Consider the following 21,972-nt stretch of genomic DNA (forward strand, 5'->3'; position numbering starts at 1 on the left):
AGACCAACAGAGCCAACAAACCAGAACCCAGAGAGGTTTGCAGAGACTGAAGCACCAAAAAAGAACCATGCAGGAACTGGACCTAGGCCACAGACATAGGCGATGGTCAGCCCTGTCTCCATAATGGTCCCTTTGTAAGAGGAACAGGGGCTGACTCTGGCATGGCTCTGTTGACTACTTTTTGATCACTTCACCCTGGTGGGTCTGCCTCACCAGACCACAGGAAAAGAGGATGCGCTCAGTCCTGATGTGACTTGATGTGTTGGGGTGAATCAGTGGGGGAAAGGGGCTCCCATTTCTAAGGAGTAGGGGAGAAGGGTTTGGAGAAAGGGAAAGAGTGCAGTGATTGGGATATAAAGTGAGTAAATAAATAAATAAATAGAAATGGAAAATGAAAGGATAAAAACTGAGATTGGCTCAATACAGACTATGGTTACTATCATTCTGGTATTTCATATTTTATTCTTAATAGGCACAGTGGATTTCTATGCCCTCTCAAAGAAAACAGCTTTATAAATAAAAGAAATTTTAAAAATTAAAAATGGATTGATAAGAGGCAAGCCTTAGGAAAAATTAGAAAGACATGAATAAAAATGAAAAATATACTCAGACAGAGACAGAGAAATTAAGAAAAGAGCCTACTGTGCCACCATATAATAAAATTTTAAAAGGTCAGCCAAAAGTTGATAGAAAACCAACCTTAGCTTATCCAGTTACTATATGACAAATATCAACAGATGAGAGGCACCTTTAAGGTTATAAGGAATTTCGATGGCATACCATAAAAATGCTAGACTTTAAAAAATAAAATAAAGAAGCCATAATTTCATATGGTATACATTTATCATTTGTGAATCAGATATTAAATTTTTGGGTGATTCAAAATAGAGTAGATCCTGAAGACTTGAAAGATATGACAAACCAATATTAGAAGCTGGTCCTCAGTTACAATGGTGATCATGGTGGAAGGAAGAAACTAAGGAAGTAGATCACGGTGGAAGGAAGAAACTAAGGAAGCAGAATAGAGAAATGGGCTTAGAGGTCTCAATATTTCCAAGGATCAGTTGCTAGGTGAAGGTCCATATGCTGAGCTACAGGCACCTTGGTACTGTGTCATACTGCCTGGGGCCAGCCTCAGCAATAGCCAGATACCACACAGCAGATAAGGAGTCAGCACGGGAGTAGTAGGTAAGGCATGGGTCCAGGGGAATCTTGCATCCTGAATGACTGACAGAGTGCCTCTTTATTTATACAGAACTCAGTAGGCAAGGATAAATTCATGTTATTCCAAAACATAGGACATATCATTTTTGTCCCCGACACATGTTTTAACTTCCTCTTGGTCATGAATTGAATCATATTTGATAAACCATAGCAGAACAGAATTATCTTTTGCAATTATTTTCCATCATCAACACCACAAACCAACTTTTAAGAATCTTGAGGCATATGTTGTCAAAGCACGACAGTCTGTTCTCAGGCTGGTAGCTCTTCTGGTTTCAAGGGCACTAAACAGAAAGAAAATCTCCAAGCCAGCCTGAGCTGATTGCCATGTCCTCCTGAGCAGTGTACTATCAACTTTCAGTGGTCAGAGTAGTAATTGTTATTAGGCCCAAGAAAAATCTTCAGGCCAAAGTTGTTGCAGTTATTATTCAATTTCTGCCATAATGCAATGTTTTTATTTTAGAATTTGTAGAATGTATTTATATGTCTAATCTTGGTATTCTTTTGCTATTTGATCAGATGACACCACAGTGGTCTTGCACATTAATTCCTTCTTTTTATGATTATTCACACCATTTTTCATTCATCAGTGTAAATTCCAGTGTAGGGCAGAGACAACTCCAGCCAATCTAACTTTGTTGCTGTATCTTACTGCATACTACTCCAATTGCCCCCAATATGCCACATAATCATCTGAGCATATAGTAGGAAGAGGCGTTTAACCTGATCTGCTGCCAACTCCTCTAGCCCACCCGATCTTGTTTAGCTCTTTAAGTTTACTCTGTTCTGATTATCTTATCCCTGAATAAGTACAAAGGCAGATGTTCCAAAGTATCTTGGAGTAAGAGCCTCATAAGAAGGTCTCTGGTGTCTTTATTTGAGTCACAACCTCCAAGGGTGTAAGTAAGACCTTCAAGTAGGGACAGGTAAGGGTATCTCCCTAAAAGTAGTTATGCTCAGGAGCTGCTTGGGGAAGCTTAGAAACAGTACTCCTAGGAGAAGGCTAAATGATTCATAAGACATTTCCCATCAATACATGGCCGCAAGTTGTACCAGTGTTAAAAGCCCACCTCCTCGAGTTTGTGACATGTGGAGATCAAGATCAAAAGTGATTGCACAGTGGTGATTGCAGCATACAGCTCAGCTTTGCTGGGTCTTTGTCAAGCAGCAGTGCTGGCTTTATGACTTTCACTGTTCCCATCAGACATGGCTGTGTCATTATGCAGCAAATTTAGGTGCTTGGGACAAGGCTTAAAAAACAGGAAAATGGTCTGAACCATTTACTAAAATTATACAAGGTCCAAAGAATTAATGTACTTATTTTTTTTTTTACAAAGATTGACTTTAGCTATAAATAGAATACTAGATTAATACTAGACAAGTATTAATCATTGCAAAAATGCTAATTCTGGTTGCAAAAAGTGATCAGGCCTCTAAAGGCAAGACAAGCACCAATAGATGAATAGATTAGAAATATAGCTGAGCCAGGCATAGTGGTGCATGCCTTTAATCCCAGCACTCAGGAGGCAGAGGCAGGCAGATCACCGTGAGTTCAAGGCCAGCCTGGTCTTCAAAGCAAGTCCAGGACAGCCGAGGCTAACACAGGGAGACCTTGTTTCAAAAAACCAAAAGAAAAAAAAAAAATACAGCTGATATTGGATCTCATATTCATGATGCAACTGTAATAGGAGAAATAATCTCTATAGGTTTTGAGAAAAGCCAAACTGTCAAATGTCTTGGATATGGCAAGCAAGGTCATTTCAAAAGAAACTGTAGGCAGAGCAGAGCTCATTCTGAAAGAAGACCTGAACCTTCTCGGGTATGCAGAAGATATGGCAAAGGCCGGTGCTGGACTAATGAATGCAGACCAACAAGGGAGGAATAAGGTGACCCCTTGCCAAGAAATGTCTTAGGGGGCCTTTTACAGGCCTGGATATCAAATTTAAACTACTCATTTCAGGTCAACAGCAGAGAAACTCATCCACAGAGCAATTCAACAGCACTGCTCTGAATATAGCCATTAATAAGGCTATCAGATATCAAGGTCAGAGCAACTTCAGTCCAGAAAACAGAAAACTGAGGAAAGACCAGAAAGCAATATTTTGGCAAGCTGCTATAAATGATCAGAGGCCAAAACTAAAGTATTTATAAATACTATTGAAATTGAAATTTTGGTACACAGAGGAACAGATGTAAAAGTAATTTCACCAAAATCCTGGCCTCCAGATTGGCCTCTTTGTGAAGTAGATACTCAACTCCTAAGAATTTAGAGATTGTCTCAGGTAAAACAAAGTCTAAGATGGATTAAACACATAGGCCCAGAAGGTCATATAGGAAAGTTAAAGCCATATGTGGCTATATAGCGATATATCTATGGGGAAGAGATCTATTGCAGCAGTGGGAAGCACAGATTAGCATTCCTCCAACTTCAGAGACAGGTTGTTAAAGAGGATGTGTTCCTAATAAAGATATTAAAAATGTTATCAAAGACAGTCACAGATGGTCCAGACTGTAAACACGACATAGCAGACATTGGCTCTTCAACTTTACATGGGGAAGCTACTGCTGATAGAACACCAACTGCGCTAGCACTAAAATGACTTATGACAAAAAAGTTATAGGCACTAGAACAGCTAGGTAGTCCAAGAGCATCTGGAGGCTCAACATATAGAAGAATCCACCAGGCTGGCCATTGGAATTCTCCTATATTTGTCATTAAAAATAAATCTGGAAAATGGAGGATGTTAACAGACCTGAGAGCAATCAATAAAGTAGCTCAACCTATGGGTTCCTTACAGCCTGGAGTCCCTTTAACTTCTTTATTACCTAAGGCATGCCATATTATAATAATTGATCTAAAAGGTTGCTTTTCCACCATCCTTTTACATGAACAAGATAGAAAAACATTTGCTTTCACAGTGCCTACTTATAAGAATTCTCAACAACAAAGAAACACATCCACAGGTAGCACTGGAGGGTCTTGCCACAGGAATGTTAAACAGTTCTAACTTATGTCAATATTTTGTACAACATCTATTAGCACTAGTTTGTAAAGTTTCTTCAATCTATTATTTACCATTATATATAGATGATATTTTGCTGGCTGATTCAGATGCAGATACCTTAAAAATATTTAATGAAGTAAAGAGAATTTTGCCTTGTTGGGGATTACAAATTGATCCTGAAAAATAGAAAAAGGAGATTCTGTTAATTATCTAGGATATAAGATAGGATGATAGAAAATTTGACCACAGAAGGTACAAACCAGGAAAGATCAATAATGAACACTTGGAAGGTATTAATTGGCTAAGGCTCATAACTGGGTTGACTATTCAAGAGCTAAGTAATTTATTCCAAACCTTACAAAATGATAAGGACTTAAATAGTCCAAGAAAATTATAAGCTGAAGCTGAAAAAGAATTGGCTCTGGTAGAAAGGAAATTACAGGATGCATATTTGGATCAAAAGCTGGATTGCATTTTCGTTATTTTGCCTTCTACTCATTCCCCCACAGGAAATATTATGCAGAGAGAAGATAATGTCTTAGAATGGATATTTTTAGCACACAAGTAGAGTTAAAAAATTAAATATCTACATAGGAAAGTTTTAAAATTTATTCTAAAAGGAAAAATGAGACTTCATCAATTAGCAGGAATAGACCCAGCAGAAATTGTCATACCTTTTACTAATGCTGAAATTTCCTCATTATGGGCCGAAAATAAACATAGTAAATGACTTCAATTTACAAAAAGAACTAATTGGATTCTCCCTCATATGATAAAAGGGGAACCAATTTCTGAATCCCTTGCATTTTATGCTGATGCAAATAAATTAGGAAAGGGAGATTTTAAGTCAGAAAAACACAAATGGCCCAGAGTCCTTGTGATTCAGTTTAAAATATCAGAGTGCATGCCATTCTTTCACTGAATCTTTTAATATAACTACTGACTCTCAATAAGAGTTGTTTTACATATAGAAACCACTGAACTTATTCTGGATGACTCAGAATTAACTTCTATATTCAACTATAACAAGTAATCAGAACTAGAAATACTCCATTGATTATATCACATACCAGATCCCATGCGGGTCTACCAGGCCCTCTAACACAAGGCAATGATAAAATTGATAAGCTATCATGCCTTTAATCCCAGCATTTGGGAGGCAGAGGCAGGTGGATTGCTGTGAGTTCAAGACCAGCCTGGTCTACAAAGAGAGTCCAGGGCAGCCAAGGCTACACAGAGAAGCCCTGTCTCAAAAAACCAAAAAGAACAAGAAAAAGAAGAAGAAGAAGAAGAAGAAGAAGAAGAAGAAGAAGAAGAAGAAGAAGAAGGGGAAGAGGAGGAGGAGGAGGAGGAGTAGCTAGAAGCCTCAGAATTTCATAAGAAAAACCATGTTAAGAGCAAAGATTTGAATAAACATTTTCCTATCACTTGGCAACAAGCCAAGGAAATTATAAGGCATTGTTGTACTTGCTCTTTGTATAACCAAATTCCATTACCTGCAAGAAGTAGCCCAAAAGACACTCAAAGAAATGATTTTGGCAAATGGATGTGTTTAATTTTGCAAAGTTTAGAAAATAAATGTATGTGGACCATACCATAGACACATATTCAGGATTTCAATAACCAACTGCTTTGAGTTCTGAAAAGTGGTTATCATGGGAGTACTTGTACAAATTAAGACTGACAGGGCTCCAGCATATTTCTTTAGTAAAATGAAACATGGTTTTTGCATATTACAACATAAAACATATTACAGGCATAACACACAATCCTACAGGACAAGCAGTTATAAAAAGATCTAATACTGCTTTAAAAGAGGAAGGAGTAACAAAGACCCTAGAAATAGACTACACAATATTTTATTAACTTTACATTTTTTTAAATGTTAATGAGAAAAAAAAAAAAAAAAAACACAAAGGAAACAGACAGAAAAAACTAACAGAACAGCTCCTGAAAGAGATTGGGTTATAGAGGGAAAAACTGCTGAATTAAAGCAACCTATATATTTAAAAAAACGTCTTACCTTCAGAATGGAAGTCAAGAAATATATTCCATTGGGGGAAAGGGTGCACCTTTGTTTCAGCAAGAAATGAGCAGCTGGGGATTTCTTAAAAATTAACAGATTAGGTTTGACCAGGGGAGACCTGAAAATCTTGACTACAGACATAAAGGAAGAAATCATGAACAACAAAAAACAGGTGATATAAATGTTGATCCCTCTACTTGTGAACAGCTCTGGAACTGGCAAAGACATGAACGTCTATACATAGTCAATAAATCTTGTTAGCTACAGAGTCCTCATGACTTATTATCCTTTCAATTGGCATGGATGGAAATTTATATTACAGTTTGATTATGGTCTAAACGGACTTTTTATAAAGTTTGATGCATTTCGTCTGCTCAAACAAAGATCAGAGAATCTTTATTTGATTTATACACACCACACTTTCCTTATATGTCTTAATACAGAAATATATATTACCTTTAATGGTTTGTGTGATTTGGAGCAAAAGTATTAAACACCAATGAAGACAAGACAAATATCCCAGTTGACTCAGCCTAACAGACTGCCTCAATAGCTGTTTCCCCAAAAATCTGCATTCAGAACAACTTCAAAATGACTAGTGAGGATGGTCCTGCCTCACAGATTGCTCCACCAAGGACTTCAGTTAAGCCCTGCACTTTCCCATCACACGGAGACTACAGAAAATGTTACAGCTAGCTCTCCCAGGACTTGGTCAATGTCCTAATTTTCATAGGGCCCCCAAAAGATGCTGTTGCCCCCAGACAGCAAGAAGCGATTTTAAGAGAGCAATGACCTATTTTTAAGAGGTGGGACGTTGTTTTGTAGTTTTGTGAGTGATGGATATTTGTCTTCATTTTAGGGGGTTGGCTGCAAGTTGTTAATGGTCTTGGTCAGGGAGGAAACAAAATAAAAGGCAGTTAGATCCAGGAATTCCTTTCTCTCTTTTAATTTCCTTTATCCCTCTTTCTCTCCTAGCTTGTATTAGGGGAAAAGTGGCGAGAGGGAACAAAAAGAGAGAAGAGGGGATATAGAAATGATAGAATAAATGGTTAAATTATTGAATCTACTTTTAGATTAAAAAGCAACGAGACTCAAAATTTCACATTGATAGACATTATTGTAGATTGATAAAAATTTAAGGTTTAAAATTTTGTTGCAACACTGTGTGTGTGTGTTTCAACTCTTGTTTTAGGTATTGTACCTATGAAACTCATTAAAAATACAATATGAAGTTCTAGTCCTTTTAAAGCTAGTATTACAAACTGTTTAGGATAAATAAGAGACGCAAAATGAGTAGTCAGTCAATCAAACTTATGATCTAGTTAGGTACTAGTTTAGTTAATCACAGAAGTAAACATTATTTAGCTTCCTGTAGATGTTTTCAAAGTTAATCAGATAGTAAATAGCTAGAAACAAGCAATATTTGCCTATTCAGACATACAATAGACAAATGGTCTTCAAACACTTCAGAAATCTATAGAATATGACATTTAAAGTTTTTAAAAGCCTTATTTAATTTGGGGCAAGGCAGATATTAATCCCCTAAGTTACTTCCCATAGTGGGACAGGTATGGGATACCTTCCCCAATTCCATGTCATCTGGTTCTAATAATTTCTATCAAGATACTTCCTATCCTTAATCCCAAATACTTGCTAATTGTCATCATCTAGGCCAAGTCTCCATCCATACTGGCCATGTGCTTCTCCCCCACCTAACCCATGGCACAGCCTTCTTCCTCCCCTCTCCTCCAGTACATTTAAAGGTTTTTTAAAAATAATTTATTTTTATTTTATGTGGTGTTTTGCCTGCATGTATGTCTGTGTGAGATGTCATATTCTCTGGAACTGGAGTTGCAGACAATTGTGAGCTGCCTTATGGGTGCTGGAATTTGATCAGGGGTCCTCTGGAAGAGCAACCAATGAATGCTCTTTACCACTGAGTCACATCTCCAGCTCCCTTAAAGATGTTTTAATAATAAAGGACTTTTCTGACAATGAGACATATTTATTCCTGGCAGCAACTCCATACTACTTCAAGGATGATGGGCATCAAAGAACCTCCATATGGAATTTTCTTCAAATGTGGCAAAGCTAGCCACAGAGCAAAAAAAAAAAAAAACTGTTCTTACCTCAACTACCAACAACTTGCTGTTCAAGCTATGGACAAGCAGGACACGAAGGAAGTCCGCTCCGAACTTTATCAAGACAAGGTAGGCCAGTCCTTCATGATTGTTACTTCACAGAAAAGTTTGTCAGATATTCTGGGCCAGTAGGCCAAAGAAATGAATGTTCCAGAATTACAAAGGAATCCTAGGTGACTGTCCAGGCTGTCAACAGTCTCCCTCATTTCCTGTAGTTTTAGAAGCTGCTCGCTCTGCCCTTTTTGTTAACTCAGGTAATATTTATCCTTCTCACATCTCTAATGGGGTTGAAGACTAGACAGTTAAGTCTTATAATTTTCCTTGTTACCAAATTCAGAAGGGAAAAAAAATCACTGAAGAGATGAAAGCTTATAAGGTTAAGAGACATAAATGTTTAAGTTGTAAAGCATCTAAGAAAATGTTTTAATGTCTAAAAATATGTTTTATGTGGTAAATGCAAGTTATTAAAGTTGAAAGATATAAAAGGAAGTTAGGATAGCAAGTATTTATGTACAAACTTTGGACTCACCAAGATCAGATAGATAATAGAACATTTTCTCCAAGGTTGCCAAATAACAAATGGAGTAAACACTGTGAATGTAATTCTTACCTGGTAGTTTTCATAATTGTTCTTATTGTATATAGTTTATTGATGTTGGAGGAAGAACCTTTTATTGGACTCAAAGGGGGAAATGTTGGGGTGATCTTTATTGTGCTTTGTGTAAAGATTGTCTTTGTATTATTCAAAAGCTGGTTTCTGTACCAGCAGAGAGCTGAGTACTGGCTAGCCTTTGTATTGTTATTCCTATGGCTGCATCATATTTTGTAAACACTCCCTCCAACACCTTCTCATTGGTTTAATCAAGAGCTCAATGGCCTATAGCAAAGGCAAGAGAGAATAGGAGGGACATCCAGGCAGAGAGAGGAACTCTGAGAAAGAATCTGAGGCGAAAGGATTCACCAACCAGACATGGAGGAAGAAACATATGCTGGACTAAGGTACTGAGGAAAGGTAGCAAGCCATGTCACAGAATGTAGATTATTGTAAGTGGGACAATTTAAGAGCTGTTTGGGGAACAGGTCAAAGCTAAGGCCAAGCTTTTATAATTAACAAAAAGTATCCATATCATTATTCAAGAGCTAACAATTCAAAGAGAGTACCATTATAGATAGGCATAAGCACATACACACAGTGGGGAGGGGGCTATGAATGGGACAGGCACTGTGTCTATCTCACTTCCAGTGAATAAGGGGTCAGTTTGCCTGGATAGGAAGAGTTAGCTTGAATGTTAGGCAGTTTCTCTGAATCAGGGGGAAGTTTTAAGGATGCTTCTTTCCATCTGATTCTGAGGTCCCTAGGGAGGTGATCAGAACCACAGGGTGTAATGCCATGACACCGGAAAGATGTTGGGCATTGATGCCAGGCTCTCCCTTGACTAAATTTTCTCTCAAGAATATTTTAAGGTAAACAAGATCACAAAGATTTTAGAAAATCTGACTGTTGGCCTGTAATGAGGCCTCGGCATCAAGTGCTGGTAGGTCAGGAGGAAGCTCAGTGCAATTTGATGGGCATTTTTGACACCAACCACGTTCTACACACAATTTCTCTATCTCTTTAAACGTTTTTTTCCTAAAGGTAAAACAACACACACACACACACACACATACACACACACACACACACACACACACACACACACACACACACTGCTGAGGCAGTGAGCCCCACCCCATAATCCTCTGTAAACCCATCCTTTTTCCCATAGGGAGCCCTTCAACTCCTCTGGCTCTTTATCCTGATGTTTATAGACAGACTTCTAGATGGTTCTGTGTGTTCCAATGTCTCTGGATCATCTATTTCAGGCATGACCTCCCACCTTCCCATCATAATAAGCAAGGTCTCTCTCTTTGCTTCTTACAGCTGTCTTCCTGCTTTAGTTCTATCACCATTTTTGTTTAAATCCATATCTGAGCATTTTATCATTAGGACCACGTAGGATCATTCACTGGTGAGTTGTTTTGGCTTAATGTTGTTTGACATTTTAAGCTGAATTTTCCTCTTCCCACAAATGTCATAGAATAGCTGTCGATACAATTTTCGAGAGTCACCTATGATAACTAATCTACCACTTTCCTATTCCTCAGCCTCTCCCAGGCCCCTCCTTTCTAGAGGTTACAGACTTCCTACTCCAATTCAAGCTTGTAGAGATGGTGGTTCTAGGAGAAGCTCTGCCTTGAGGATCTTGAGCTAAGCCCATGCTGTCTTCTCTCCCTGAAAAATTCCCTAAGCATCCTTCTTACCCTGAGTTCCTGTTTCCTTTCATCTCTTCTTTCTTGTTTGGTCCCCTTGTCTTAGAGGACCCACCCTCCTCCACCCACCACCCCCACTTCCTGGCAAATATGCAAGGACATAAATTTCTGTGGTGTTTTGCACATCTGGAAACATCTTCATCTCCCTTCACCAGTTAGCATCTGAGTTTGGACTTCCAGATTGAAGCTAATTTCCAGTCAGTGTTATGACTTTGCCAATGGACATGCTAGGCTCTGTTGTTGGTTGAGAACTCTGGTACCATCCTGGTTCTTGAATGTTGTATGATGAATGTTCAAGGCCTTTCTGGAATTTTTAGAATCTTATCTTAATCCCTGATATGCTGAAACTTCCTAAAGCTATGCCTTTGTTTAAATCTTCTCCATTCTTTGAGTAGCAATGTGGCTTAGAATTCCAGCTACCCAGATATCCACACCTCTGGACTTAACTTCACTTTGTCTTTCCTTTTATCTCCTATAAGTCACCCCTTTCTCTTCTTATTCTCTTTTTCTTGATATTTTCCCTTCTGACCCCCTCATAAGAAAAAAGTCTTCAATAACAAGGGAAAAAAGACCCCAAAATTCATTTTTCCCTTGTTTTTAGTCACTTAAAGTACGCTTGCAGAAAATTTATCCTATAAATTAAATTTTCTTACATCCCTTGGAAAATTTTTGGTGCCCTTTTTCCCTTAGTTCATTGTTTAACATTCATCTTGAGTTTCTTATTGGGAAATGCCTATTCCTAACAACTGTTAGCTCCTCATGTCGATTAGGAGCTATTTACCAAAGGACACTCACATGGGCTGATTTCCAAAGACCTTAATCTCTCCAAACCCATTTAGCCTAGCTGCTGCCATCAAAGTAAGTGTGTGTATTTATCTCCAAGTTTTCCCTCTAAGCCCACAACCCCACAACCTTAAGTCTCTCTAGAGACAATGTCTCATGTCTGCCAACTACCTGTGGAGTTTCTTAGGCCAGGATGGAAGCTGCTTACAGTATCGACTCTTGCTTTCACCAGCCCTGGGCTTCGTGTTCCATGGTGCTCAGCGCGTGGGACCTCAAGCCCTGTAGACCTTGGAACTCTGCAAGGAAATGTGGCTTGCTGCTTGTCACGACTCCTTTGACAATCCTGCTTGATCTATCCTTCAAGGCACTTATCACTCCCCCATCACTTCTACCTTACATATAGGGTGGGTGTCCTGGTTAGTTTTGACTGTGGGCTTGGTAAACCTACCTCAGAAGAAAGCCTTAATAGGAATCATCTGCATCAAGTTGGCCTGGGGGTGGGGAGGGTGGTAAGGAGAGGGTGTGTTTGGGTTGTTGAGGTGGAAAGGCCAAGCCCACCATTGGCAGTAGCATTTTCTACAGAGAGGGGCCTCTAACTAGATAACAGTGAAGAAATCTAGAAGCAAGCAAGCAACAAGGCTGCGTTCATTTCTCTTTTATCTTGACTGTGGGTGTGAGGCTTTAAGTTCCTGCCTGCCTGCCCTACAATAATGAACTATAACCTGGAATTAGAAGCAAGTGAAGTTCTTCCTTCCCCCTGCTGCTTATGGTCAGGGTATTTCATCACAACACCAGAAACGAAACTTTGGTAGTAGGTTTATAACTTCCCCTGCTTCTCTTAACTATGAAGGTTTTTTGTTTGTTTTTGTTATTTGGGGGAAAGCTTCAGGAGTAGGACAGAAATATCTTTGTTGCCCCCCTCTTAAACCATAGTCTATATTGAGTAGACATTAAGTCATCTTCTAATCCTCAAAACTCTTGCCATTATCATTAATTGAACTCAGGCCCAGAAGGGTTAAGTTCTCTGCCAATGCCAAAGTTTGGAAGTTTCTAACAATCCAGATCTGATCAATGGTAAACTCATGTTCGTTCATATTCATATTCTCTCTCTCCCTCCCTCCCTCCCTCCCTCCATCAACATCCCTCAACATGCTGAAATCAAGGGAAAGTGGTAAACAGTTCACATCATAAACTTGCCAGGATCTAAACTTACTTTGGAAATAACTCTCTGGGTGTGTCTTGGACTTACTAGATCAAGGACATTGGGGAAGGAGGCAACATCTCCTGGGCTGGGTTTGCAGACTGCGTACAAAGGAGAAAGCTGGCTGAGTACCAGCATTCATCACTCTCAGATTCCTGGCTGCAAATGCCATGGAATGAGCAGCCTCCTGTTGCTGCTGCCAGGTCTTCTCCATCATGATGGACTGCTCCTAGAGTGGCAGGTGGAAATAAACTCTCCCTGCCTCCCTCCCTCCCTCCCTCCCTGCCTCCCTCTCTCATTCCTTCCTTCCTTCCCTCCCTCCCTCCCTCCCTCCCTCTCTCTCTCCCTTCCTCCCTCCCTCCCTCCCTTCCTTCAGCTGCTTTGGTTGGGTGTTTTGTTTCAGAAATCAGGAAGGTAGTTAGCATAGGGCAGGCAGCCTGTCACCCAAGCAGATCAAGAAGGCACAATATGAGAAGCAGAGGCCCAAAGAGCAACAGGAGCCCCAAACTTCAGACCATGGAGAAAGATGAGGCATTAATCTTAAGGGAAACTGAGGGGAGAAATTACTTTCAGAATCCAAAGGGTGAGGCCAGTGGGTCTAGTGACATCACACTATGAGGACAAGAGAAAGCGTTTCGTGGTGTAAGTCCACTCCAAGACACCGATGCCCGTCAGACCCTCGGCCTGCTGTTGCTGGTAGCACTAGGGTAGAGTGCCTAATGCCCTTCCGACCCACCTCTGAGTGCAGAGTTCAGCTTCCAGGTACCCAGCATTGTTGACGAGAGCATTATAGAGGCAATAGTGGTGGTCCATCTATGTGTATGGACCAACGGGGCATCCTGACATTAACAACCCCTGTTTAGCTTCACCTTGATAACATGCATTAAAAAGGCAGTGCACAGGGATTTCATGTAACACGCCAACCCTGATTGGTAATAGCTGCTTGCAGCACCGTTGGGGAAAACGGCTCTTCAGCTCTGGACAGCCTCTAGGGAATAAGACCCTGCAGTTGGTTAGTGATGCCTTGCCATAAACATAGACCTAGAGAACCAACTCACATTGCCTCCTATATCTATGGTGCATCCTCCATAAATGTTACATAAAGGTGTCTCTCAGTATTGTCATTCAAGTCATTGGTCAGAATCCAACAGGACCCAGTCAAGGACACTATTGTTAAGTGCAGAGTTGACACTGATCTCGAGGTTGACACCTCAAGGTTGAATAGTCTGTCACATTTTAGATTGATTTTTTGTTCCATGATTTGTTTTGTGAGCATGTGCACAGGCACGAGTGTGTGTGTGTGTGTGTTTGTGTGTGTGTGCGTGCACACATGCACACATGTATGTGTGTGTCCACACATGTACAAAGATCAGAGGGCAACTTCTAGGAATCAGGTGTCTCTCTTTCTAACTGTGTCCCAAAGATAGAACTCCAGTCATCAGGCTCGAAAGCATCTTTCGAAAGCTGAGCCATCTTGCCAGCCCTTAAAATGCATTTTGAAACTGTCCTACACCAATACTGTGCCCAAGAGAGACTTTCTGTAAAACTTCTACCTGTGACAGACCACAGAAGACAGTGTTTTTTTATTTTATTTTTTGTTTTTTGTTTTGTTTTTTTTATATAATTCCCATTCTAGTGATGCAGAATCTGGGATGCTGGGCAGGAAGTAAATCACTGGAGAAAAGATATAAGTGCTCAGGCTTTTGACCCCTGATGTCCCTCGTGTAGATACCAACACGAGTTGGTGTCCAAAGAAACACCCAGGCTCAGAGGAGGAAAATGAGCAGTAAAGATGACAAAGGGCACAGCAAATAAATGAACAGGCACACCCGTGTTCAAGCAGCTCATAGTTTTATCATAAAATATAAACGTTCTAAATTAAGTGTCTTACTTTCTATCTTACCAACAACAACAAAAACAAAAACCAGTCATGTTAGCTAAACACAGGTGCCTGTGTGGTCTTACAAATGGGGGTGCATCTGCAGTGTGGGCTGTGAGGGGGGGCGGGGCTATGCAGGTGAGTGTTGGTCAATAGGTGAATCTGGTCTTGCTGTTTTCTGTCGGCCACCTGGTTGGAACCTTGGCTTTCCAAACTTCACACCAAGCTGTTGCAGAATCCAGAATTCCAGAACCTTTAGCCCTGATCCGAGGGTAAAAAGAGGTGGGAGCGGGGAGAGAGAGATGTCTAAAAACGTATGCCATTCCCACTGGAGGAAAAATAGGGGCTGTTCATCAACGGGCCGCTGGGCACTGAGTTGAACCTGGAAGAGAGAGGCGATGGATACTGTGATGAAGTGTAGTGTTCCCAGAGAGCCCGGAAAGAAATAATCTATTGATTTTGTGGCCATCAAAGGGTAGGCACCTGGGATGGGCTTGGAGGCCAAAAGCCTTTGCATCATACAAAGTCTTTGGCTCTGGACAAGTCAAACACAAATGACACAGTTAAAGGAAAAGGAAGAGCTGAGTTCCTTCCTATGGTGGTGCAGGGAGCTACAGGAAGCACATAGGATAATGTCTAGAGTCCGTCCCTGCTGTCTTCATGAAGGGGCCACAAAGAAGTTACTGGAACTGAGCACCTATCTGTCTTAGAGGAGCAAATGTGTTAGGGAAGGCCACAACGTCTTAGCAAACTGGGCCCGTCCTGGCAGCTGACACCGGTACACCTTCCCCGACTCAGCCTAGTGAGTGAAATCAGTCTTCCTTAATCTCGACACTCCTCAGAGAAGTAGCCTTGCAACACCACTGCGTGGGTGCCTGGTGTTCTGTGTGACCCTGGGGGAAGAAAGAGCAGAGAAGACGTGTGCCTCCGCTTCAAAGAGCAGAAATCCACACGCCGCTCTGATTTCTTTACCAGCACACTTGTATACGTACTTCAGAACAGAGTTAAAAGGCCATCTCCTCCACGAAGCCTCCCCTGACCTCTTCAGACTGAACAACTAGCACAGACTTCTGGGATCTGACTGCAATTTCTTCACCCATCTCCCATCATGCTTCAAACGGAGCTAGAGCTTAATACAAATTGCCGCTGCCGAGAAAATGGCTAGATTTAGTCTAATCCAGGGCTTCTCGGCTGCTTTTCCAATGGGCAGATGCATATTACAAAAGTGAGTCACCTTCAAGCCACTCTCCCATAAAATGGGGAAACAACAAAGTAGGAGGGATGAGGGAGGGAGGGAGCTGCAGAAGCAAACCCCTGCGTGTTAATGGCCTCAGCTGCTTATACCATCTGTGGCTCCTAGTTGGGACAGTCCATAGACCAGTTAAGATTTGGGTAATATTCCATTTCCTTCTCACTGAAAGAAGTTCCAGGACAGAAGAGATAGTACCTAGCTTCTCAGCAGCCAAACCCAGGGCCTGACAGCACATCCCTAATAGGCAAATCATCTGTGGAAACCACATTTCTGTTCCCCTTTAAAAAAAAAAAAAATCATACTGGAAGGGCTGGAGAGAAGGCTCAGCACTTAAGAACATAGGCTGCTCATTCATAGGACCCAAGTTTGATTCCCTACACCCACATGATGGCTCACAGCCATCTCTAACTCTGGTCCCAGAGGATCGGATACCCTCTTCTGACCTCCTTGGGCACTGCACACACAGTGTACAGACATACATGCAGGCAAAACACATATGTGTAAGATGAAAACAATGTTAAATTATAACTGATTGAAAGTGAAGGTAGCATCGTATGTGCCTGTTCTCCCAGAGCTTGGGAGGAAGATATAGGAAGATCACAAGTTTGAGGCCAGGTCTGTCTCACTAGACCTTGTCTCATAAAAAAAAGAGCTGAGGTGTGCCTTGGTGGTAGAGTGTTTACCTGGCATGTGGAAGGGCCCTGTGTTAAATCCCCAGCATTGGAAGAAAAGAAGTGATGCTATTGTAAGGTATCCTGTTTTTTTTTTTTTTTTTAATCTGATTTATAAAAATAAAAGCTGGAACAGTAACAATGATTATCAGTAACAAGTTAACCATGTTGTCTCTCATATCTGATCACTGCCCCTTATGTTCCTAGCTTCTCTGGGTTGATCACTTATCGTCAGGTCAACTGCCAAGGTTATGGTCCAGACAGCATGAACACAGGGCTAGGGGGAAAGCAGTGTGTGTGGACTAGAGCTTCCTGAGGAGGGGAGAGAGGCCGGGGGAGGGAGGAGGAGCTACGTCAGCTCCTAGCAGTGGTCCCCAAGTTTCCTGGTACTGCCACCACCCCTATAATACAGTTCCTCATGTTGTGGTGACATAAAATTATTTTTGCTGCTACTTCATAAATGTAATTTTGCTACTGTTGCAAATTGTAATGCAAATATCTGTGCTTTCTGATGGTCTTAAGCGACCCCGTGAAAGGGTTGCTTGACCCTCAAAGGGGTTGCGACCCACAGGTTGAGGGTGCTGGCCTACAGTTTGGTAAGTGTACATCCTGACTTACCTGAGACAGCTGCCGTAATACTGTCCCCAGAGTGAGTATTACTCATGCCCCAGTCAATGCTCACTCTTACTATTTTATTGGGTGGAGGATAAACTGTGTGGTAGTCATCCCCGATGGGGAAGGCAAATCAACTGGGCAGAGGGACTGAAGGACTTTCCTCTTCTTCTGAGACGATGGGACCCTTTTCCTTCCTCTCTCATGGCATCCCCTCTCAGCTCTTGCTTCCTCTGTGTCTGATGACACTGTCCACCTATCTTCCAGACCAAACTAGGCACCTACTTCCACAAATACGTCTTCCCTTGCCTGATCCAGCCTCAACAGGTCTTGTCTAATTCTCGGTTTCATAAGTTTCTCAATAAACATATTACCCAGAGTTCCTCATGTTGGCTCCCATAGTACCTGGCTTTGATTTCCCCACTCTGATCCTGGCTCCTTTGTGCTTGCCTGTAGAATTAGTTCCTATACATGACTTCCTTTTTTTTAAACCTGAGTATCCTCTCTCTCTCTCTCTCTCTCTCTCTCTCTCTCTCTCTCTCTCTCTCTCTCTCTCTCTCTCTCTCTCTCTGTGTGTGTGTGTGTGTGTGTGTGTGTGTGTGTGTGTGTGAGAGAGAGAGAGAGAGAGAGAGAGAGAGAGAGAGAGAGAGAGAGAGAGAGAGAGAGCTCTCACTAGAAGCTGCTTCCCAGATCTTTTCCTGGCCAGTTTGTCCCTTCCAGCCCCTCCCATCTGCTGGAGGCCCCAGGGCTGGGTCTTTGGGTCTCCACTATTCATGTGCACTCCCTTGTGATTCATTCTGTCCCATGATTTCATATGTCATCTATATTCTAGTGACCCCCAAATTCATTGCCTCAATCTTGCCCCTAAGCTCCAGGATCCTGCATCCACCTGTCTGTCAATAGTTCTGCTCATCTGTCTGTGAGTATTTGAATAAGAAATGACCCCCTCCCCTGAGTGTGTCAGGCATTTGAGCACTCAGTCCCCAGTTGGTAACACTTAAGAAGTATTGTCCTGGGGCCTTGAGAGATGGCTCAGAGGTTAAGAGCACTGTCTGCTCTTCCAAAGGTCCTGAGTTCAATTCCCAGCAACCACATGGTGGTTCACAACCATCTATAATGAGATCTGGTGCCCTCTTCTGACCTGCAGGCAGAATACTGTATACATAATAAATAAATAAATCTTTAAAAATAAATAGATAAATAGAAGTGCTGTCCCCTCAGGGGCAGGCTTTGAGGATGCAAGGCCTCTCCTGACATCTGCTTTGCTTGCTCTCTCTGTTTCATGCTGTGGTTCAAAATGCGAGCTCCTCACTTCCTGCCCCTGCCTCTCTGCCTGCTGTTGGTTGCCATACCTCCCCTCCAAGATAGATTCCTATCTCTCTGGAACCATAAACCCAAATAAATCTTCCTTCTGTGCCTTGCTCCTGGCCATGATGTTTTGTCACAGCAAGAGAAAATGACTGACGCTGTTTAACAAGCTCAGTGTCCAAGACTGAACCCATCGATAAGAAGCCTTGCTCTGGTCATTGCAGCCTAGCCATTTGCCAGTCATCCAGTGCACAGATCAGAAGCCTGAGACTTGCACTGCCCCCAGCACCACCAGCAGCAGCAGCCTGCTCACCCTCATCCCTGGTCCTCATGCTATATGCAACCATGGCCAACCATAATCCACCATGATCAAATCTGACTGATTCTGCTAAGAAAAGGAACATCCTAGATTGCTTCACATGTCCCTTTTCTCCCAGGAACTGCCTTTCTCTCCACCATCAGCATCTGTCTTATGAGCCCCTGCATCGGCCCCCACCTCCATTGCCCATTCTTCGTATCTTGGACAACATGACCTGCTCTATGCAGGAAATGAGAGCGTGTGCTTCCCCAGTTCAAAGCCCTCCATGCCATCCTGCTGCTCTCAAAATTCCGGCCTTGCTAACCAGTCCCAACCTGCCCAGCCCTGGCTGCTTCTTTGAATTCTATTCCACCCACTCTCTTGCCATCCCCTTGGACTCCAGCCACACAGGGGCCTCTGCATGTCTAATCCTGGCAGAGCACTTGTCTCTCATACCTAGGAATGTCCATGGTTAAGAAAGCCTTCCTTGCCAGGTGTGGTGGTTCATGCCTTTACTCCCAACACACAGAATGCCGAGACAGGAGGATGGCTGTGAATTCAAGGCCAGCTCTAGGTAGCATACTGAGACCTTGTTTAAAGGAGGAGGTAGAGGAAGGGAAGGAGTGAGAGAAGAAGGTACTCTGTATGTCTTCTTCATGCCAATTCACATTACCATGAACAGTTTGAGGCACAGAAATTGTTCAAGCCAGTTTATTTTGTTTTGTTTGAGATAGCATCTCACCATGTAGCCCAGGCTGGCCTCAAACTAAACATCTCCCTACTTCATTTCCCAAGTGTTGGGATTACAGGCTCGTGTCACAAGCCCAGAGATAAATCAGATTGGTGTGGGTGTGTGTGTGTGTGTGTGTGTGTGTGTGTGTGTGTGTAAATGCCTGAAGATGCATGAACATGCCTGTGCTCAAGTATATAGATACCAGAAGGTAACTTTGGGGTCTTTCTTCAGGAACCATCCCTCTTGTTCTTTGAGATTCTGGAGATGACCCATTAGACTAGGCTGGCTGGCCAGTGAGCTTCAGTGAGACCCACCTGTCCCTGCCTTCATAGCACTGGGATTACAAGGGTTTGCTACCATGGCCTGCTTTCTATGAAAACTGGGGATCAGCATCAGGTCCGCATGCTTGCATAGCAAACACTTTACCTACTGAGCCATTCCCCCAGCTCCGTCAATTAGCCTTTTTTCAAATGAACAAATCATTCTTTTTAGGGATGTGAGGGTGGCACCTGTCTCTGTTCCCATCTTCCTGGTTTCTCCAGCTTTTTGAGGCATCATTATCCTCCACTAACCATCGTCCCTTACTCATCTCTCTTCTTTGTTTCCAATGTCTCTCTTCTTCTTGGTCATGTGCCTACTTCTTGGGCTGCCCCTTCCTGTGCCTTCTCCCCCCCCCCCTCCGACTATCTCCCCAAAGACACACACAAAGACCAGGCACCCTTTGTCCTTACAGCTCCCCTTGCTCCCTGGACAGCCAGCAACCTAGTTTGTCCCTTGAATAGACATAGACAGTAATATGAGGGTGCCTGCTGGTGGAGGGTTGGTTCTCTGTTTCCCTTGGCAGTCTCGCTCACCCTCCCCACCAGGAAAGTAATAGATGACCTCTTGTTGAAACCTCCAGACTGCATCTTGTCTCCTTTTCTCTCCCCTAGGCCCCTGGGTTCACTCGGATGCTCACAGGCCTTTTTTAGATCCACTGGCCTACCAGCCAAAAAAGGCTTGAATAATCCAATCCCAACCTCCCTTTCCAATCCTGTTTTCCACCTTTTCCAGGAATAAACCTAATCCTCCAAACCGTACATCCCTCCATCCCCAGGCCTACAACTTGTCTTGCTCCTTCCAGCCTGGGAACATAATGAAACAGTAAGTCACTTGTTTAACGAGAGTGAGGACCTGCGTTCAGCTCCTGGCACCTTGAAATCAAGAGCTAAAGGGGAACATTTAAGTGAATGCCATGCCCCTTCCCACTGCAGGGCCTGATTCCCCTTTCCAGACTGCCTCCTCTAGCCACTCACTGGGACACTACCCCGACACACACACACACACACACACACACACACACACACACACACACACACACACACATCCACACACCAGCTGTCAGAGGTCCTGCTTCAGGTCTTGGGGCCACATGGTCTTCACTTTACCAGAGCATGTGTCATCCAGTGTGTCAGTCCTCATTTTTTTTTTTCTTTATGTGTATGTCTGTGTGTCTGCATGAGTTTAGATATGCCATCTGTTGGGGGGCGGGGTGCCTACAGAGGCTAGAAGAGGACATTGCATCCCCCTGGAACTAGAATTACAGGTGGTTGTGAGCTTCTGGATGGTGGGTGCTGGGAACCAAACCTGGGTCCTCTGCAAGAGCAGTAAGTGGTCTTAATGGCTGAGCTGTGTCCCTAGCCTTGAGCCCTCTGCTTTTTGAAGGTAAGAAGTATGATGTATTATGTATGAGTTCCCTTTAAGTTTACCTTAACCCTGTGAATTAACACAGTACTTTCTAGGGTGTGATGATGATGGTGAGGGAGGTTCAGCATAACCTGCTGAGGACGGGAACGAGGGGTAGGGGAAGGAGGGAAAACAAAAAGGAGGGAGTAGAGGAGAAAGGAAAGATGTAAGAAGGAGGCACGGATATCATAGTCAAATACCGCCATCGACCACCTTCTTGAACATTCTCCAAGTACCCCAGGCAATTAAATGATCTGAGAGTTCCAACCGTTAGGAAATCTGCTTGTCTTTGTTTCTCACAGTTTTCCCCAAACAGATCTGACTATCAAAATCTCCTTGAAACAGCGATCCCTTTTCACGAGAGATTAGGGGAGATCTAAGATTCAAAGGGTGAGACTCTGAGGGCGTGCAGTGGGTCAGGTGGTGAAAGGGTGTCTGCTGGACACGGTGAGGGGTTAGCGGGGGTGCAGGAATCAATGTCACCCTTGAGAGTTTGATCCTAACCTAGAACCTGAGCTTCTCCAAGTGGGGGTACACATGCCCCATGGTCTGCCTAGGATTCTGAGGTCCACAGGAGTAGCATGATGCCCCCCCTCCTCCGCCTTGGGTCACAAGTGTAAGATGAGGATTTGTTTTGTTGGGGTAAGTGGCTGCTTGTTTAAAACAAACACAACTGTGCTACTTCACACAATGCACAATCCAAGAGGAATTCTCAGCTTCACTGCCCAGTTCGTGTTAGTAGGTTTGCAGCTGAGCCCACACACAAGCCCAGGAAATACCAGACTTTTCTACCATTTGGGAGGT

General features: G+C 42.6%; 1 protein-coding gene across 1 annotated transcript in view; it reads right to left on the bottom strand.

The window, feature by feature from the left end:
• Nucleotides 1-14,875: 14,875 nt before the first annotated feature.
• The window catches only part of C29H1orf94 (chromosome 29 C1orf94 homolog), a 44,394-nt gene continuing 37,297 nt past the window's right edge, over nucleotides 14,876-21,972 (bottom strand). The window contains exon 7 of the mRNA XM_051171886.1: nucleotides 14,876-14,951. Within this exon, the coding sequence (XP_051027843.1) occupies nucleotides 14,876-14,951 (76 nt within the window). The remainder of the gene's footprint in view (nucleotides 14,952-21,972) is intronic.

Source organism: Acomys russatus, chromosome 29 (genome assembly GCF_903995435.1).
Source record: "Acomys russatus chromosome 29, mAcoRus1.1, whole genome shotgun sequence".
Lineage (NCBI taxonomy): Eukaryota > Metazoa > Chordata > Mammalia > Rodentia > Muridae > Acomys > Acomys russatus.